This window comes from Daucus carota, chromosome 2, assembly GCF_001625215.2.
Source record: "Daucus carota subsp. sativus chromosome 2, DH1 v3.0, whole genome shotgun sequence".
NCBI classification, from domain to species: domain Eukaryota; kingdom Viridiplantae; phylum Streptophyta; class Magnoliopsida; order Apiales; family Apiaceae; genus Daucus; species Daucus carota.
This window is the reverse complement of record NC_030382.2, coordinates 12319815-12337243: the sequence shown is the minus strand read 5'-3', so window position 1 is coordinate 12337243 and position 17429 is coordinate 12319815. Positions and strand designations below refer to the sequence as shown.

The 17429-nt window shown below is 33.4% G+C and overlaps 1 protein-coding gene across 1 annotated transcript; it reads right to left on the bottom strand.

Moving 5' to 3' along the window:
* Positions 1–7664: 7664 nt before the first annotated feature.
* Positions 7665–12389, bottom strand: LOC108208344 (probable lipid phosphate phosphatase beta). The gene is made up of 2 exons (XM_064086256.1): positions 11628–12389; positions 7665–7954 (listed from the first exon to the last, which is right to left on the bottom strand). Coding segments are annotated over exons 1-2 (603 nt in total). The 5' UTR covers positions 12230–12389; the 3' UTR covers positions 7665–7953.
* Positions 12390–17429: the final 5040 nt, after the last annotated feature.

The window sequence follows — 17429 nt, the reverse complement described above, 5'->3', positions numbered from 1 at the left end:
GCATGAATCAAAAACTCTTTTTAAACACAGTATGCAGGTCATTGAATAGTGAACAAGCAATGTTGAAACTTGAAACCAACAGGAAATGTGGGTAAATTGAATATCGAATCAAAGCAAATCAAATCATAAACACTCACCTCCATAAAATAATAGTGTCAAGTGTCAACACTTTCGGAGACCATTAACACTTTTGAAGACCAATAACATCTCTAATATTATCTACCCATGTGTCCATGTACTTATAATATATTCAATATCTTTCATATATTTCTTAGTTTTTTATTGAGTTGTTAAAATATATCTAAATTATAATTATGTTTTTTAAAAATACAGTATCATCATATATGCAACTCAATTATACTTATTACAGATTTTCAACCAACTTTTCAATTTTATATACAATTTCGACCTCTTTCTAAAATAAATTTAAATATATATATAGACAATTGCTCAAATAAAAACCACTATAATAAAAACTAAAATGAAACCAAGAAAACTATACCTAAATGACCTCACATACTCCTGTATGTCATCACCCACCTATGACCCACCCTCATCCCCACTCAATCCACCTCGGGCCCACTAGGGCCACTTCAAGACTCCTCATAGGCCCTGGACAGGCTCCAAACAGTCTTAAAAAGCCAAAACTTGGTCCCACTAGGCCCCGACACGGTCCTATTAGGCCCATTTCGGGGTCCATCCCTCGTCCCAAAAACTCGCATCATTCTATTTAATCACATTGGTCCTCATCCCACTCAATCCACCTCGAGCCCGCTAGGGTCACTCCAAGGCTTCTTATAGGCCCTGGACAGGCTCCAAACAGTCTTAAACGGCCAAACCTTGGTCCCACTAGGTCCGACACGGTCCTATTAGGCCCATTTCGGGGTCCATCCCTCGTCCCAAAACCCGCATCATTCTATTTAATCCCATTGGTTTCTATCACATTGGTTTCTATTTTCTAGTAGTTTTTATTGGAGTAGGACCCGTGTATATATAGTATATATTTACAAATTTCCCTTCTTTCTTTTGTCCCATATATTTCATCTGATTATTAATATTATCCTAAAATAAATCTTTTTTATATTAATATTAGTACATTTTACTAGTTTATTTATCTTTTCTTAATTTCTTTCTCCGGACATTTCTGGGTTTATGTGTCCAACTCAAATATTAACAATTGGATTGAAAAGTTCATTTGATATTTCGGGAAAATCTTAATAATGATTAATTTCATAAAAGTATATATTTACGTATTTTTTTGAAAATAATTTAAAAAAGTATTTCATATTCATTATTTAAATAAGATAATATTAAATATTTAGGATTATATATTTATATATTTTTCCCAAAAAGAAATTTTATTTCAGAAATGCACCGGAAATCAGACAACTGTATATCTTTATCTTCTCGTCAGTTGATGGTAGTTGATTGGGCCATATTTAATTATTTAAATACATGTGTTAGACAATACTATTGTTCACATAAAAGTTTGATTAACTAGCTTAGTCAATATCACCAGTCTTTTCCTAACCTAACATGAACTCAAATAAAAGGCTAAATTACTTTTGAGTGTCACATTAAAAGAAAGATGGAATAGAAATAACATAGACTAATCTGTCATTAAGTGATTAAAGTTATCATGTTTGTTCTAATCTATTCTGTCGACACTACGCTGGCTTTTCACTTGACAATGATTAATCTTTGATTATAGATACTTGTATGATCAGCAATGTGGTTGAGACTTGATATCCTTATCACCTACTATAGTTGTTTTGATCGGATCTTCCTGGTTAATGAGCTGAATATTCGAATTTTATATTAAATCCAGATTAATGAATACTGTTACGTCAAATAACTTTATTTATTTATTGAATTGGAAATATATTATTCTTATAAGGATGTAAAAGTTAATCAGAATTAATCAATTATTCATTTAAAAATTGATTTTAATGTAGTCATTCACACCAAATTTTATATCGAATATGTTACTCCCTGTGTCCCTCTCATTTTCTTACAGTTTTTTCATACTGTTTGACGCGCATTTTAAGGAGCATATAAAATATAGTTCTATAACTTATTTTTGAAATATTTTTTTTGCGTAAAAATTTAAACATCAAATTTTTATTCAGAAGAAAAAAAATTCAAAATAATTTATCAAAGTACGATTTACGAGAGTATCAGTGCCGAGCCCCCGTCCCTCAATGTAAACAAATGAGGGGGACGGAGGGAGTATCTGTTAATGACTAAATTGATAAAATATTCTATTTTTTATGACCAAATTTGATGCTAATTTTCAAATTAATAATTAAATTGAATAAATTTTAAAATAAATAACTAAATTAATATATATGGACCAACTCGAATGGCGATTCGACAAAATTATTACTCCATCCGTCTCTTTTTAGTTGTCACATTTCTATTTTTGTTGGTCAGATTGACTAAGTTTTGACCAAAAATTATTAGTCACTCACTCATTATTTTAAAACACTGAAAATTACATGTTAAAGTAGATTAAAAGTTGTTTCCAATGACATATTTTTTCATTTTTTCAATTGATAAAATATCAATAAATTTCAGACAAATTTTAGTCAATTTGACCGACACAAAAACCAAATGTGACAACTAAAAAAGGACAGGGATAATAACATTGCTATAAACACTCGATTTATCATGCGTTTAATTTAACGATGCTTAGAATTTACTCGATGGAAGGTTTTGCCTAAAAAGATGATGAGTCAAGACTTTCTCCGATAAATACGCCCCTCTTAGAGCATCTCCAGCAGCATCTTAGCCCATTCCTTTAATATAATATAAAATATTGGATCCTAGTGACTTAAGATAATAATAGCTATTCCCACCTCCAACAATATTCCTTATATTCATTCCTTATATACTATTTTATTATTAAAAGTTACCATTATTGCAATAGGTGAAGAGAGAGAACATGTTTGTATTCAAAATTTATTATAAAATAAGATTTAGGAGAGGAGAGAGGTTACCATGCTAGTGGATCTTAGTGATTTAGGGAATCACTAAGATACTGTTGGAGTGGATTATTTTCTCATATTCGGAAGCTGCTGGAGTTGCTCTTATACGTTTATTTCTAAAAAATGGCAAGAGCCAAGAAGATGCACAGACCAGAGGTAACGCTGTACCTTTTATTCCTGCTCAAGCTGGAAACATTAATGCTTAAAAAGCTACAGTCCAGAGATTATCAACAGGTGAGGTTGAATGGATCTTCCTGTACGCCAGGAAAAAAAATCGTACGATTCTTGCACCCGTATGAATAATTGCAAAAACTGAAAAATTACGAAAAACCAATTTTTATGAGATACAATCCTGTTTCATCCGCATAAGACAGTGTTTGACGCGATAATCAAGTGTTATAAGAGAGAAGTGTTTATCTGATATGTGTACATGTCCTGTACATTACAACATTTTGCGTTCGAGGGATAGACCAGACAATGTAGACATTTATTTAGCAAAAATGTGCATTGTTTAAAACTTTGAATGCATTAAAGGGGGTGTTTGGAAGTTAAAGGTTCGGGGTAAAATTAGAGGTTTGAGGTGTTTTAAAGGTTTGACCATTTCAATCCGCTAATGTTAGTGTTTGGTAGTTAGCGGATTGAAATAGAGGTTTGAGCTCAAAACGCTAGTTTGAGGAGCTTTTTGGGTTAGCGGTTTGGGTATGTGTCACAGAAAACTCATCAAACAGCTATTTACCAAACAGTTTTACAAGAAACCGCTAATTCAATCCGATAGTCAAAACATCTATTTAAATCAGCTAGTCAAAACATCTAATTCAACCAGTAACTCAAACCTATACATATTTCGGGACAGAGCATAACATTTGAAAGCATGTGAAGGACATTCAAAAATGAATGGTCTACAAAAGTTGCCAGTTTTGAACAAGAAAGTGAGATTCTCGACAGTAAAATGAGGAAACCAAACGTGCAAGTGTGGTAAGGCCTATGGAGGTGTAGGTTGAATAGCAACATGGTGACTGTAAGTTCATGTTTCATAACAACTTAACAAGGAAACTATTTATCCTGGAAAAATCTCAGATTCACCATTCTTCTCTGTGAGCCTCTCTGTAGAGGCTCATGGTCATAGAAATTGGGAATCAGAACTAATTGATTGACCTACTGATTCAAAGTATATCAGATATTTTCGGATAAATTCGGAAATTCTTAGTTAACTTCGAGTATAATCGATGGATCAGTAAAAAATCTTAAAGACTAATAAGAAATTTATCGATAAATCGGGAATTTTTTGAACACCGGATAACCAATCAAATGAGTCAAGGATTTACAGTTGGGAAACAACCCATAGTAGCACTAAAAATACTTACCCACCATCTCTCAATGCATACTCTAATCATGTAATTTTATCTTCCTGACTGAAAAATATCGATTTATTCACATGTGTCCCCCTCCAACTCTACATCAGACCTATCTACCCATCTTATACACCATTCTAAAGATTCACTGTGTGTGTGTCAAGCATATTTATAATTCTTGTTCTATTATTGCCTTCAATCGAAAAATGGCTTCTTCTTCAGTCTTAGGCCTTTGTTCTAGAAGAGTGGTTGTTACTAGTTAGTGTTTTCTTAATCAGTGCTGATTGCTGAGTACCCGATCATTTAATGATCTGAGTCGAGTCGAGTTAGACGAATATCAGTTAAAATCTGATTTTCGCAGAGTTTGGTCAAAATTAGAGTACTTGAGTGAAAATTTGATTTACTCATTATATTGATATTACATTCCACAATAAGCTTGTGTACCGATTGATAACCCTCATGTACATATTTCAGCTTCAACAAGACTTGAATTTTGATTTCTCACATAGGCTTAACCTTGTTTAAACGAGCACCTGTTGAGCACCTTGTTGAATTAGTGTTCTTCATCTAAGTACTACTACTCTATTTCAAATTGAAACAGATACGATTAGTTTTGTTTTTTATTCAAGTTACTTATTTTATTCTAAAAATTGAAAATAAATGTATTAGTTGTATATATCGACACTGTTAAAGACAGATACACTGTGCAGTTCAGGCCATGAATGCAGTCAGTGGTCAGTAGACTCAGTACAATGGCAATAAGATCCAAAGATGCTAGGACATGAAAGTCTTATAAGCTCTCTGCACATATAACATATCGTCATCATAGGGAAAATACTCCTAGTTCACTAGTATTATCAAATAATCATCTAAGTATTCATATTGTGCCCGTTTGATTTAACTTATAAATAGTTTATAAGTTGAAAAATGCCCGTATTTTCTAACTTAGAGTAACTTATAAGGGAAAATAAACGCGCAGTATTGTACTTTTGTTTGTTAGACTCTCGCATTTTTCACAGAAATGTAGACTTCTCAACCTCTGCTAAAGAGGGCGATACAGCATAAAATTTTCGACTTCTCAACCTCACGTTTAGGAGAGTGTGATAGCAATGGATCTCAGATTCCAAATCTCCTGTAGACAGAAAAAGTGTCCTCAACCTCATGTAGGATTACTAACCAATTTTAGAGAGCGGCGGTGATATCATTATATCAATGTCACTCAATAAATATATTCGTATAAATACATGAAAGGGTGTCATTTACATTCAAATCGAATTCAATTCCTGGCTCAAAATAAAGAACTTAAACAACCTTCCGGCCAGGGACGGAGCTAGGATGGGGCAGTGGGGTACTTGCCCCCACTGTGTTATATATATACAAGTATATATAAATGTCTTCTGTAATTTTAGAATTAATTGGTTGTTGCCCCATGGTCAAATCTCTGATATTTCTTGCCATAACCTAGAGTTCCATTCCATCTAGTTTATACAAAAGTGTATTTTACATACATTTCGCAAAAAAATTATTCACAATCCCATCAGTTACATATATACTTGCATCTTTAAATTTTTTTACCCCCACGACTACAAATTTTTAGATCCATCCCTGCTTCCGGCAAACAAACATATGAAATAGTCGAAATTCAATGAAAACGGCCCCAACAAAGAAACAAAGGAAGAAGAATCCATGAAAGCCTCACAAGAAAGAAAAAATAGTAAGATATAAATTTAAAATAGTACCTGGACTTGAGCTTTTCTGCATCATAACTGGTGGGGCATTGTGGGCAGAACTTATAGTGGCTGATCTGTCTTCATCTCCACAATTTCTCTCAACATATCTCCTTCCATGATGTCAGTATGTATGTATCATGTATGCATGTTTTTCTGACTCTCCCTGCCCATGTTATCTATGACAGTCATGAAACTGAGAACTGCACATTTGTGAAAAACACATTCACAGCTAGCTAAATGTATTTCATTATCATTTCTCCCACTTAACCAGTCAATATATTGCATCAGTGGTCCTTCGACATTAATAATATACCAACCATTCTGAGGTGAATGGCATTTTACGAAACAAGGTTCGACGGTGTCAATAGGAAGATCCAAAAAAGGTCCAGTTTGTTTAAATTCATGCAGCCTCAGAATGCTCAAATTACTCTACATAACAGTTTTCCCATGTGTTATAACTATATAAGAGAGCATTGCTGTACAATTCTGCAACTAGTAGTAAATAGCTCTGAGATGAAAATTTTAACTATAACAGTTCGATGCAGACTACACATACAAAATTCAGTAGCTCTGTTCTATGAGTCCATAACAGTAATCAGAGTAAGATGACCAAGACTCGGTCAATTTAGCTCCACTTGATACCTCTGGAGATTTTGGACTGGGAGAAGGTACTGATAGTGATAAGCAGCACAAAATGGAATCATCCCTTTGCTGGAATAAAGTAACTGACCAGGACTCTAAAGTTTTGGAATGTCACACCTTCATAATGCTACTCCTTCGAGAAGGGTAAGGTCTGGGTACATCTCACCCCCGCCCCCCCAAACTAAACGTAAATCTTAATATCTTACCCTCCCGAGATCTTACTTCACAGCAGGACAAACTATTTGGTTCTATAGTGCAGATATCAATCTTATTGTTGTGTTTTACTAAATCTAGCGTATCAAATATGAAGCTTCATGTGAAAAGCAATTAGTGGTTTCTTGGGACATAAGATTACAATCCCACGTGAAGAAGACTAAACTCAGATCAGGCCAAGATGTGATAATATACTAGAAAAGTTTATGAATCATCACTTCAATTGAAAACACAGTTAGTGGAAGTCTGTTCCTTGGCTTATCAGAACAGGGTCGTCTGGGATTTTTTTGAGGCCCTGTGCTAACTTTAAGAATGAGGCCCTTCCAAATGACAAAACAAAATTTTAATATATTTAAATAACAAGATATCATAAACAAAATTAGACTGAAAAATTGTTTGTTTTTTGAGTAGTTAGACTTAAATATGTGTGTAGCCATGTGGGATTTACTACTTGTATAGTGTACTAGTTTGTGGGGGGAGAGAAGGAATAAGAAGAGACGTGCATGGCTGGGTCTTGGGAGTTGAGAATTGATTAGTGTTTAAATAAAATAATGGTAAAAATTAAAGAGATATTAATATTATATTATATTTCTCATGAGTATACCAAAAGATAGAAAGAAGTAGTCATAAATTGGGGGCCCTAAATTTTCATGGGCCCTGTGCTGTTGCACTTGTTGCACTCCCTCAAAACCGGCCCTGTATCAGAACCACAAAGAAAGTATAAATTGAAAGGCACAGACATGTAGAAGAGTGAAGACTACAAGGTGTGCAATAATTTGAAAAACTATATCATTGTCATGGCAGAACAAAGAAACTGGATTACCAACAGACAGGTTAGTTCATTAACAGTAATATACGGGACCAGCCATAAAGACAGATTTCATGCATGCTTACAATAAACACGTAAAAAAAAAAAGGAGTAATGCTTAATGTCCTTTCTCTGACCAATCAGCTAACTAGTTCATCTAAATACACTATACCTATCAAGAAGGTTCGTCATTATCTTCGATTCAGGGACCATTCCACAGTTCTGCAAAACAACGTGCTGGCCATTAAAATGCACAGAAAACTTATATAGGATTCAAAAACTGATCTAGTTGAGTAAAGATACAGGCAATAGATACAAAACCATACAAACATATACTCCTGTTGGAGGACAGCAAATTGATATGATGTTGGGCCTCCTTAATAGAAGTGTGAACCACAAAACTGATCCCTTTTGTTTCCTTGAGGACACCACATAGGCACAAGCCAACCACAAAAGTCATATTCATCTAAAGATGAAATCAGACCCCTAGAACATAACTGTGTTTCATGTTCCTCAACAAATCTAATAATAAAGATCTAGTGTTTCATGAGCAACCAGAATACTAATTAACAAAAAGAAAATGTTTTCGTTCAGTTGGGACACCGAGTACACAAAGATAAAAATATCAACTAATGAATCAACTCGAAGCTTAGCAATTAACAAAAAGTGTGTTTCGTAACAAGTCACTTGGTTTTCTTTGAAGTTTAGGTGTACACCTGGAATAACAGTCTTCTACAATATGGGCATCATTAATCGGAACTAGCAGATTGCAATTTATCAAACTCTAACCAAATGTGTGAGGAGAGGGAGGAATAGGCTAGTTTAATTTAGAAAATTTATATACAAATGTGTGTTCTATTATTTCTTTCAGTTATTTGTTAAGATAAAAAGATGGCAATGGGAAAGGTTTGCTGCTGTTTTTCATAACAGCACCAGGCAATAGTTTATAAGTATCTGCCAAGAAAGTTCACTCAAGGGTAGTTAAATGACATATTTCTTGACTTAGGCACAGATAGATATCTTATATATGTATCATACAGATATATTTTATCTCTTCACTGTCCACCACAACAATCTGCAGACAAAACGATTTCTATAACCTGTAATCGGTCTCACTAAAGATACTTTCTAATATAAATATACACGATTAAAATACATTTCAATGTCCCTGAGTAATACGGTGCAGAAACAAAGTTAATCTTTACATTTTCATACAAGGAATACAAGATTGCCGGAGCATAAAGTATGCAGGTTGTTAAAGTTAAACAGGTCATCTACTGATCTACATATTTTGCAGAAAGCTTAAAAGTAAAATATACTGCAAAATAAAAGCATGCTTCCAGAAAGAATGAACAGGCAGAAAACTTGCTAAGCTGATAAAATAAAATTAAAATAAATGACGGAAATTTATGCTTATTTATTTTGCATATAAAAGTGCATACTCAGGTATCCCCTATTGGTTTTACAGAACATAACCTAGATTATTTCTGTGGTACAGAATACAAACTTTTTACTCTATTAACTGCAGAATATATCACTAGGTGGATCCACAGTTCCATAGCCCATAGGCATAGTAAAGAAAAACTATACATAGGCTACTTAATCAAAACTTATACATAAGACTAAATATCCGTAGCCAACAACACTTAATGAATACTTGCAAAGTCTATGGGCCAGAGTTCTTTTAATTTTTAGATGGCCTTATAGCTACACAAAAACTGATCTGTGAGATTATATCTCCTCAGTGATAAAAACATCTCAAAGAGTGCATCATAGTTCAGCAAATAGCATTATGCTGTATTAAAAAAAAATCACTTTCACGTCGGTACTTATACAACTTTTATTATCTTTTGTCAACTTTTTTATACCTTTCAAATAATGACTATATATTCTCGAGAGGAAGAAAATAGCAAGAGGAGAAAGATACATCATAGTTTAGAATGGATTGCAACTAATTTTGACGTCACTGTGTTTAAAATGTTTATAGTTATGTTGCAGCCCAATAAACAAATCTACTTATAAAGAAGAAATGCTTAAATATTGAACAGACCTAGAACAAAAATTCATTAAAAAGAAGGAAATGCCAACACCATGATATAGACCTCAATGAACAACAAATATATTTTTCCATTAGGATACAAACTGTTATTAGTTGCTCATAAAGCTTTTTCCTCCTTGCATAGCTTAGAAGTTCTAGTAAGTTAACAACTAAAGCATCTATGATATCAAGTTCTTGACAAATAGAAATGGTTGCTACAATTGAAAAGCATGCATTTATTTTCCTCCTTTAAATAGTATTGTTTGTTTACTTTGCAATTTCCTGTAAGCTTAAGACAAGGCAAACTTCAATCAACATTGTCAAAAACTAGCATAGTGAGGAAAGATATGTACAAGAAAAACAGAATCGAATTGAGAACGAGTATCCGTTGGGCAATGGTTTTGGGACAATTCCCAGAACAGACAACAACAATATCAATAATCAATTTTAATTTCAATTATTGGCTTTAACTAAACCTAAATAATTGTATTCAATTTCTAAGATACAAGTACAAACTAAAAGCTAAAAAGCTATTAATTATAAGTAATGGGATGCCAAAGCCTAAAGCGCTGCTCTCCCCATATTTCTTTAGAGTTTCTCCTAGGCTTTTTTTCCACCAATATGCCATGTCTATGACTATAATTATATTCATACGCATATCCTTTTCATTCTTCCAAGATTATACCAAATGATTTTAAGTCTAGTGCAGGTACGTCCTTACAGACGATTGACTAGTGAAGCAAATATTTTAGAGTAAATATGAGGTGAAATGGACATACTTAGCCTAGTGACCAACAGCATGAAGACCATACTAGACCTTTAGATCAACGTCCCCAAAAGCAAGGAGTACTGGTTGTACACTAAGACAAAGGCAAGACATATCCTAGCTAATCTTGCCACCAAATAGTAATTTTAGTTCACTCGCAGCACAATGCTAACTATCACTCACTAAACACAAAGCTAACCATGTCATATATAATGCTTGTTATTGGACATTTTTATACTTCAACTGAAAGTGTACTTATGTTAAGACCCTAAGTACCAATATCTTATAATTAGTACTCCCTCTGTTCCCTCCAATTCTTATCGTTTGAAATGGAGTGTTCGGCATGCATTTTAAGGCTCATATAAAATAAAATTCTATAACTTATTTTTATAATTTTCTTTTTCTGAATAAAAATTTAAACATTAAATATTTATTCAAAAAAAGAAAATTCTAAAACTTAGTTGTGGAACTACACTTTATATGAGTCTTAGATTGCGTGCCGAACACTTCATTCTAAATGATAAGAATTGGAGGGGACGGAGGGAGTACTAGTTTTCCAGCTGCTTCAAACCAGTACATTATGGTCAAATAATATTATCAAACCAGATTACAAGTACCTGGTATATGCCGCTTAGAACCACAGTGGTCAATATAACATCACTAAACGCAATGCACGGCTAGGAGCACTAACCTTATCCCAACCACTCTTGGCATCTCATAGTGCCTTTACTTGGCAGCACAAACAAAATTAAAACTACACAAAATGACTTTTAATGTGCTCGATATTGGTCTACTTGATACCTCGCCACCCAAAATTGGGGACTGGAGAGAATAAGCCCTTAGGCTAATAACATAGTATAAACTTTATATCATACTAGCTCGGAACAAAGTACCCTGTATTTCTCACTAAAAATACATCAATTGACATAACCAAATGATACAGATATCATCAATATCCATTACAAATCATTCAAACAATAATTCCCAAATCATATGTATAATTCATCAAACGTAACAAAACTTTCAATGAACAATTTTACACAATTCATTTCTCATGCTTCCTTAGCAGGGAAAATTACAAAAGTACTTACCACTGATCAGCCCAAATCGAAGCCAAATTCTCATAATTGAGATAATAAAACACAACCACCGCGTTAAAAACCCCTATAGAGGCCCCAACAACCACATCAAACACATAATGCCGCCCAAGCAACACCCTGGAAACCGACGTAACACCCGCCCAAACACAAACACCAAACCTCCAACCCTCAACATCCCCCAAAAAATCCCCAATTCCCACATCCGACAGCCAGACCAGCCCGGCAATAAAACAAACACGTGAGCTATGTCCACTCGGAAAAGACCAATGATCAACACTGAACACCAGAGACATATTCTCATTGTAAGACGGCCTCGGCCGCCTCACAATGTGCTTGATCAGGCCAATTATGAGGAGATCGAGAAGCGATCCGATGAGGAGGCTACCGAGGAGAGGGTAGAGGGGGTGGGAGGGGGCAATGAGGGCGAGAGTGGAGAGAACAAGGGGGAAGAATAGGCGGCCATCGCCGGAAAATTCGAGAAGTTTGAGGAGGGAGTGAGGGAGAATTGGGTGGAATAGAGAGTAGAGAGTGAGGGAGAAGCGGTTATCTAAGGTTGTTAGGCGGTTGAGAAGCGGTTGGGATTGTGGGGCCATGGGGGTTTCAATTTCAGGCGGGAGGGACTGTGAAAAGTTAGTTATTTCTGTTACACTGTTGACTCAATTTAGCAGGGGAGTTGTGGTCTTGTAATGACTCACAGGTAGAGGTGGCAATTTCGGGTAACGGGTCGTGTTCGTGTCAGTAATCCGGTCGATTTCGGGTCAAGTTAAAATCACTTAAATTTGAATAAACTAAAAATTGAAGTTATTAGAAATGAAATTCTAATTTCGGGTCATTTTGGGTCCATTTCGGGTCAATCAGATGATTTTCGGGTTTCTGTCTCAATAAATCGGGTTTCGAATTGAGTCGGGTTCGAGTCGGGTTTCGGGTCGTGTCTGAGATTGCCGCCCCTGGTCAAAGGGGATCTGGATCAGTTGTTTTTGATGAACTTGGAAATCTGGAACTTCAGCGCATATTAAACGGACCGAAAGGATTGGATTGGGCCAATTAAAACTTTTGGGACAACTTGGGCTGACCCCAACTGCATTTAGAAACATTCATTTTGTTTCTCAACTTTTTATACTCATTACTCCCATTGATAATTTGACAACTAGCTTGGTGGTACCTGTAATTACAATGGTTAATTAGAAATAATTTTTTATTCAAAAAAGCTAGAATTAATTTTATTTCACATTTTTACTGAAATAACCTGTAATTTTTTAATTTTGTGATGATCCTCATTTTTCTAAATAATCTTTAAGATATTCTTAAATAATGACCTAAAAGTATAATACAAAAGAATGAATATAATATTATATATCTTTAAAATAAATACTTAAATCTTCAATTATTCGCTTTTTCATATGTCTCATATATAAGATACTGTATAGTGCACTAAACTTTGTACAACTAAAGCTATACCATATTTTCAATTTAAAGGAATCAACAAATTTGTTATAAATAATAGAAAATTATAATAAAATAAATCATATTAAAATAGTGAATGAGATTGAAATGTGAATTTAGACTGAAATTATCAATTAAAATAATGTTATCAAAGAACTGAATTGATAAACGATTCACTACACCTATCACTCCCAAAGCCCAGCAAGAGTCCAAAGAAACATACTCATTAATTTTTCTTATATAGTAATTAATTTCAACAACACTAATGCCTACAAACAAGGAAGAATAAAAATATTGTTAAGGGGAAACAATACTCGCTCCGTCCCCTAGTACTTTTCCGGTTTGTTTTTGACACGTTTGCCAACACACGTTTTTAATTAATAATATATTTAATTTCGTATTAATATTAAATATAAAAATTTCACCGTATTAAAATACTCATAAATATGAATCTAACAAAATCACTCATGACTATATTTTATCCTATAAATTATGCGTAAATTAATAATTCATCTTATGTTATGAACAGTTCCAACATCTAAAATGAGAAAAGAATAAAGAACTGGAGGGAGTAATGATGATTATATATCCCACCACCTGAACCTTAATCCAGCAAATCTGGATACATATATGCCATATAATATTTTTCGTATACTATTTGTCCAAGACAACATGATTGAAATAAAGCTTAGTGATTTAAGACCAACATAACAAAAACGATAATGGTGCAAATTAAGGCACTAAGATTGGAAATTAGTACTCCAGATCGATCTTTTCCATGATTAAAACTTGTTACGAGTGTCAATCATGTGTTGACTCTAACAAAAAATATTCAAATTTTAAATGATGGCAATAATGCACCCAACTATAAACCAACATTATATATATTTGAATCCGGCACAAGAAAAACATAGAAAACATTTTATTTGGATTTTAAAAAGCTGGAATATCTTGCCAGGTTTAGCACACAGTGCATGCATTTTTTTCAAAGGGTGTAGAAATTTATATTTAAGATACGCTCTAGTATTTGAATTTCGGAATTAGATCGCTGAAAATTTGAATCAGATTTAAATTTCAATCTTTTATTATAAAAAAGTATATATGATTATTTTAAAATATGAGCTAGAATCGAATATATGAGGTGAATGTGGAGTACTGTTCAGTAAGTCGATATTGTATACAGGACCGTTTCGATAAGTTTAAAATAAGTGCTTATTGCTTAAAGTAAAAAAATGAAATAAAAATTAGAAGCAAATTAAGATTTATAAGTGATAAAAGTGTTTGGGAAATAAGTAGAAGCCGTGAGACAAAAGCTAGTAATTGTAGCTTTTTTTAAATACTTCTTGACTTCTTACACGATACAAATAAATATTTTTAATTTATAATTCAGAAGTCAAGCTTATAAGCCCGTGCCAAACACTCATACAAACGTCTGGTAAAGTCCATTAATGATTCCGTGGCTCCAAGATAACATAATCAAAATTTCTGGTCATCGGTATGCTCATCAGTAGTTGTTTTCTTAGTTTCTTAATCAGAAATATGGAGACTGAACTGCTAACAATAAATACTCTTTAATGGAGATATTATTAGCATGTTCTTTTGTTTCATTTAGGTGTTTTATCCTAAAACAAATATTTATCCTAAATCATCAAATTAATATATTCTGGTAAAAAAAAATAAGATTTGAAATTAACTATGTTAATTAACATATAATAAGAATTTGTTTAGGAAAAAAAATCAGATTTAAGATGTGACAACCCGGGTCAAATACCAAATTTTTTTCCGAAAATCGTATCAAGTTCCGAACTCCGAATCTGAAAATGAGCCGAAATATACTTGACCATTTACAACAAGGGAAATCCACACGTGTACCAACCCCACAAAATCATGATTTGTTGGTGCAATTGGCAGTAGTACTTATATTTATATATAAAATGAACAAATATCTTCACTCTTGTCGATGTGTATTTTTATATATAAAGTGAACATATATCCCCACCTTTGTCGATGTGGATTACCCGTTTATGATGTATTCAACAGAGAGTTTAATGATTTATATATTATTTATGAATTTTGATATATTGTATTTGACTTTAATTTTATAAGGATTCTAGATAAAATTTCGTAAATTTGAAGTAGAATTTTAGGATTCAAGCATAATATTTCAAAATCTCATGAATTTGGTTGAATTTCAAAAAATTTAAAATATATTTACCGATCCCACAAAATCCATCAATTTGTAAAGTTCAAAAAAATCTACCAGCACGTGAATACCATCATATTTTATATAAATTTTAATAATCACAATTGAATATTATCAAATTTTTACATATAATTTAAAAAATTATTTAAAATCCCAGCTAAATACGATGCTTTGATGAGAACAAGTATCGAATAATATAACATTCGGTCAACACTTTCCCCGAACACCATAAATTTTCATATGAACATATTAATTTGACATAAAAAATTTGTAGTCGGATCACTTTAACATACTGGGGGCGTTTGGTTGATGGTTAATGAGCCCGGTTAACGGGAATCGGAACCTAATACCCATACATTGTGTTTGGATTAGTAAAATTTTTGATTGGAATGAGAACTTCATTCTCTCTTGAAGGGTAAATCAATACCTCCACACCCTTTGGGTTACCATTTCTCATACCCTCCATTCCCATACCCCCATTCCCATCCCATTCCCACCAATCATCCAAACACCCCCTATATTCAAAAGTCTTGAGTAACAAAGTGGAGCAGTGAAGTGAGATGATGAAGGTAGGGTTCATAATATTTTTTAAATTTGCAAAAAAGCCCACTTTGACCACAGAGCGTTCCTGCAATTCTCCTTTTCATAAACAAATATCTAAACACAAACGCAACATTATTATATATTTTGTCCACTTGGGGAAAGCAATGAAAGCCTGTATGCCAACCCTTGGGACTTCATTTTCTGGTTCGGTTGGATGCAAAACTGAAAACATCAAATGCAAGTTATTAATGCTCTTCTGTTGGTTGGCTCTGCAGGATTATAATGCAACTAAATATACACATTGTGTTGTCAATTCTGATTTGATGGTGTGCAATGTGGATATAAATATTGTGCCTGTTTGTTTACGAGAAGCTTAAAATCAGTTTTTGCTTTTCTTGATCCTCTTATGTAAAAAACCTTAGAAATACCTATAAAAAATCGAGAATGTTAATTTTTTTTTCGCGATTTCTACTTTTTCTAAAAGTAATTGAAAAACTTATAAGTCTTAATTTGTCTCTCACTTTTACTCCACTTTTTTAGTTTAAACAAGAAGTCACTTCTTTTGAACTAACCAAACAGCCCAAGTTGTACGTGTGTTTATTGACTGCAATCTCCTCCGGTTGGAATGAGTTCAACTAGATTCATGATTATGTGGTTTTATTCACTGTTTCGTGTGCATGTCTTTTCTTCTAGAAACGGGAAAATGTGCTCAAAGAGTTTGTGTCTACAGTAGTGTCAAATCTGTAGTTGTTAATAATGCATTGATGCTGCATGCATTTGATCGACATGGCAAAACCTAAAAAGTGGCGTCTGGAATTGCACATGCATGTCCGTCTGGTGTGAACAAAGTAAATAATTTTGTACTATGCCAAAACTTCACACATGCGCTCCTTGGTATGGCTCTTAAGCAGAGCTATAAATAAATCTGCGACAACACGGTGTAATATGAAAATATCCGGTTTGGACCTGTCAAATGAAATGAGTCATAATTTGATAAAAATAATTAGATGTTGCTTGTTTTGAGCAGATCACGATTTGTTTTGAGCTAAATCTGTACATGTTTGTTTAGGACAACTCCATAATACATCAAACGGTGGAGCTGATGTGAATGCAGGGGTCATTCTCATTTATTATTCACTTAACAATCAAAAAGAGTTATTTTATCGAAGTTAGGGACTATTGTGTGTACTTGGGTATCGTTGAAAATCCCTAACATCAAATTAATAAAGTTAATAGTATGATATTTTATGGAGTCATAACTTTATTATAGTATGGTATCTTCGGTTTTCAACAGAGTTCACGGTTTGTTTTTGCATACCTTCTGAAACGCCTCATAAATGGACAATGAAGTAATTTGACTGTTTATATTCTAGTTATAGGCCTCTTTTATCTTTTTTATAACCGACGCGGAATAATTTCTAAATTTATTGAACAAATAAATTTGATTCTTCAATTAATCATTCGATTAATTCTCGATTAATTCAATTAATCTCTGATTAATCTTTACTATATGCCTTCACTTTAGGGGTTCCAGTTTTTCAAAACATTGAAAATTGGATTTCAATAATTTTTCTTGTAACCGGGATAACAACAGTAACCGAAAT

Excerpts from the sequence above, each read along its gene's own strand:
- LOC108208344 (XM_064086256.1), bottom strand. The coding sequence starts at position 12,229 with ATGGCCCCACAATCCCAACCGCTTCTCAACCGCCTAACAACCTTAGAT.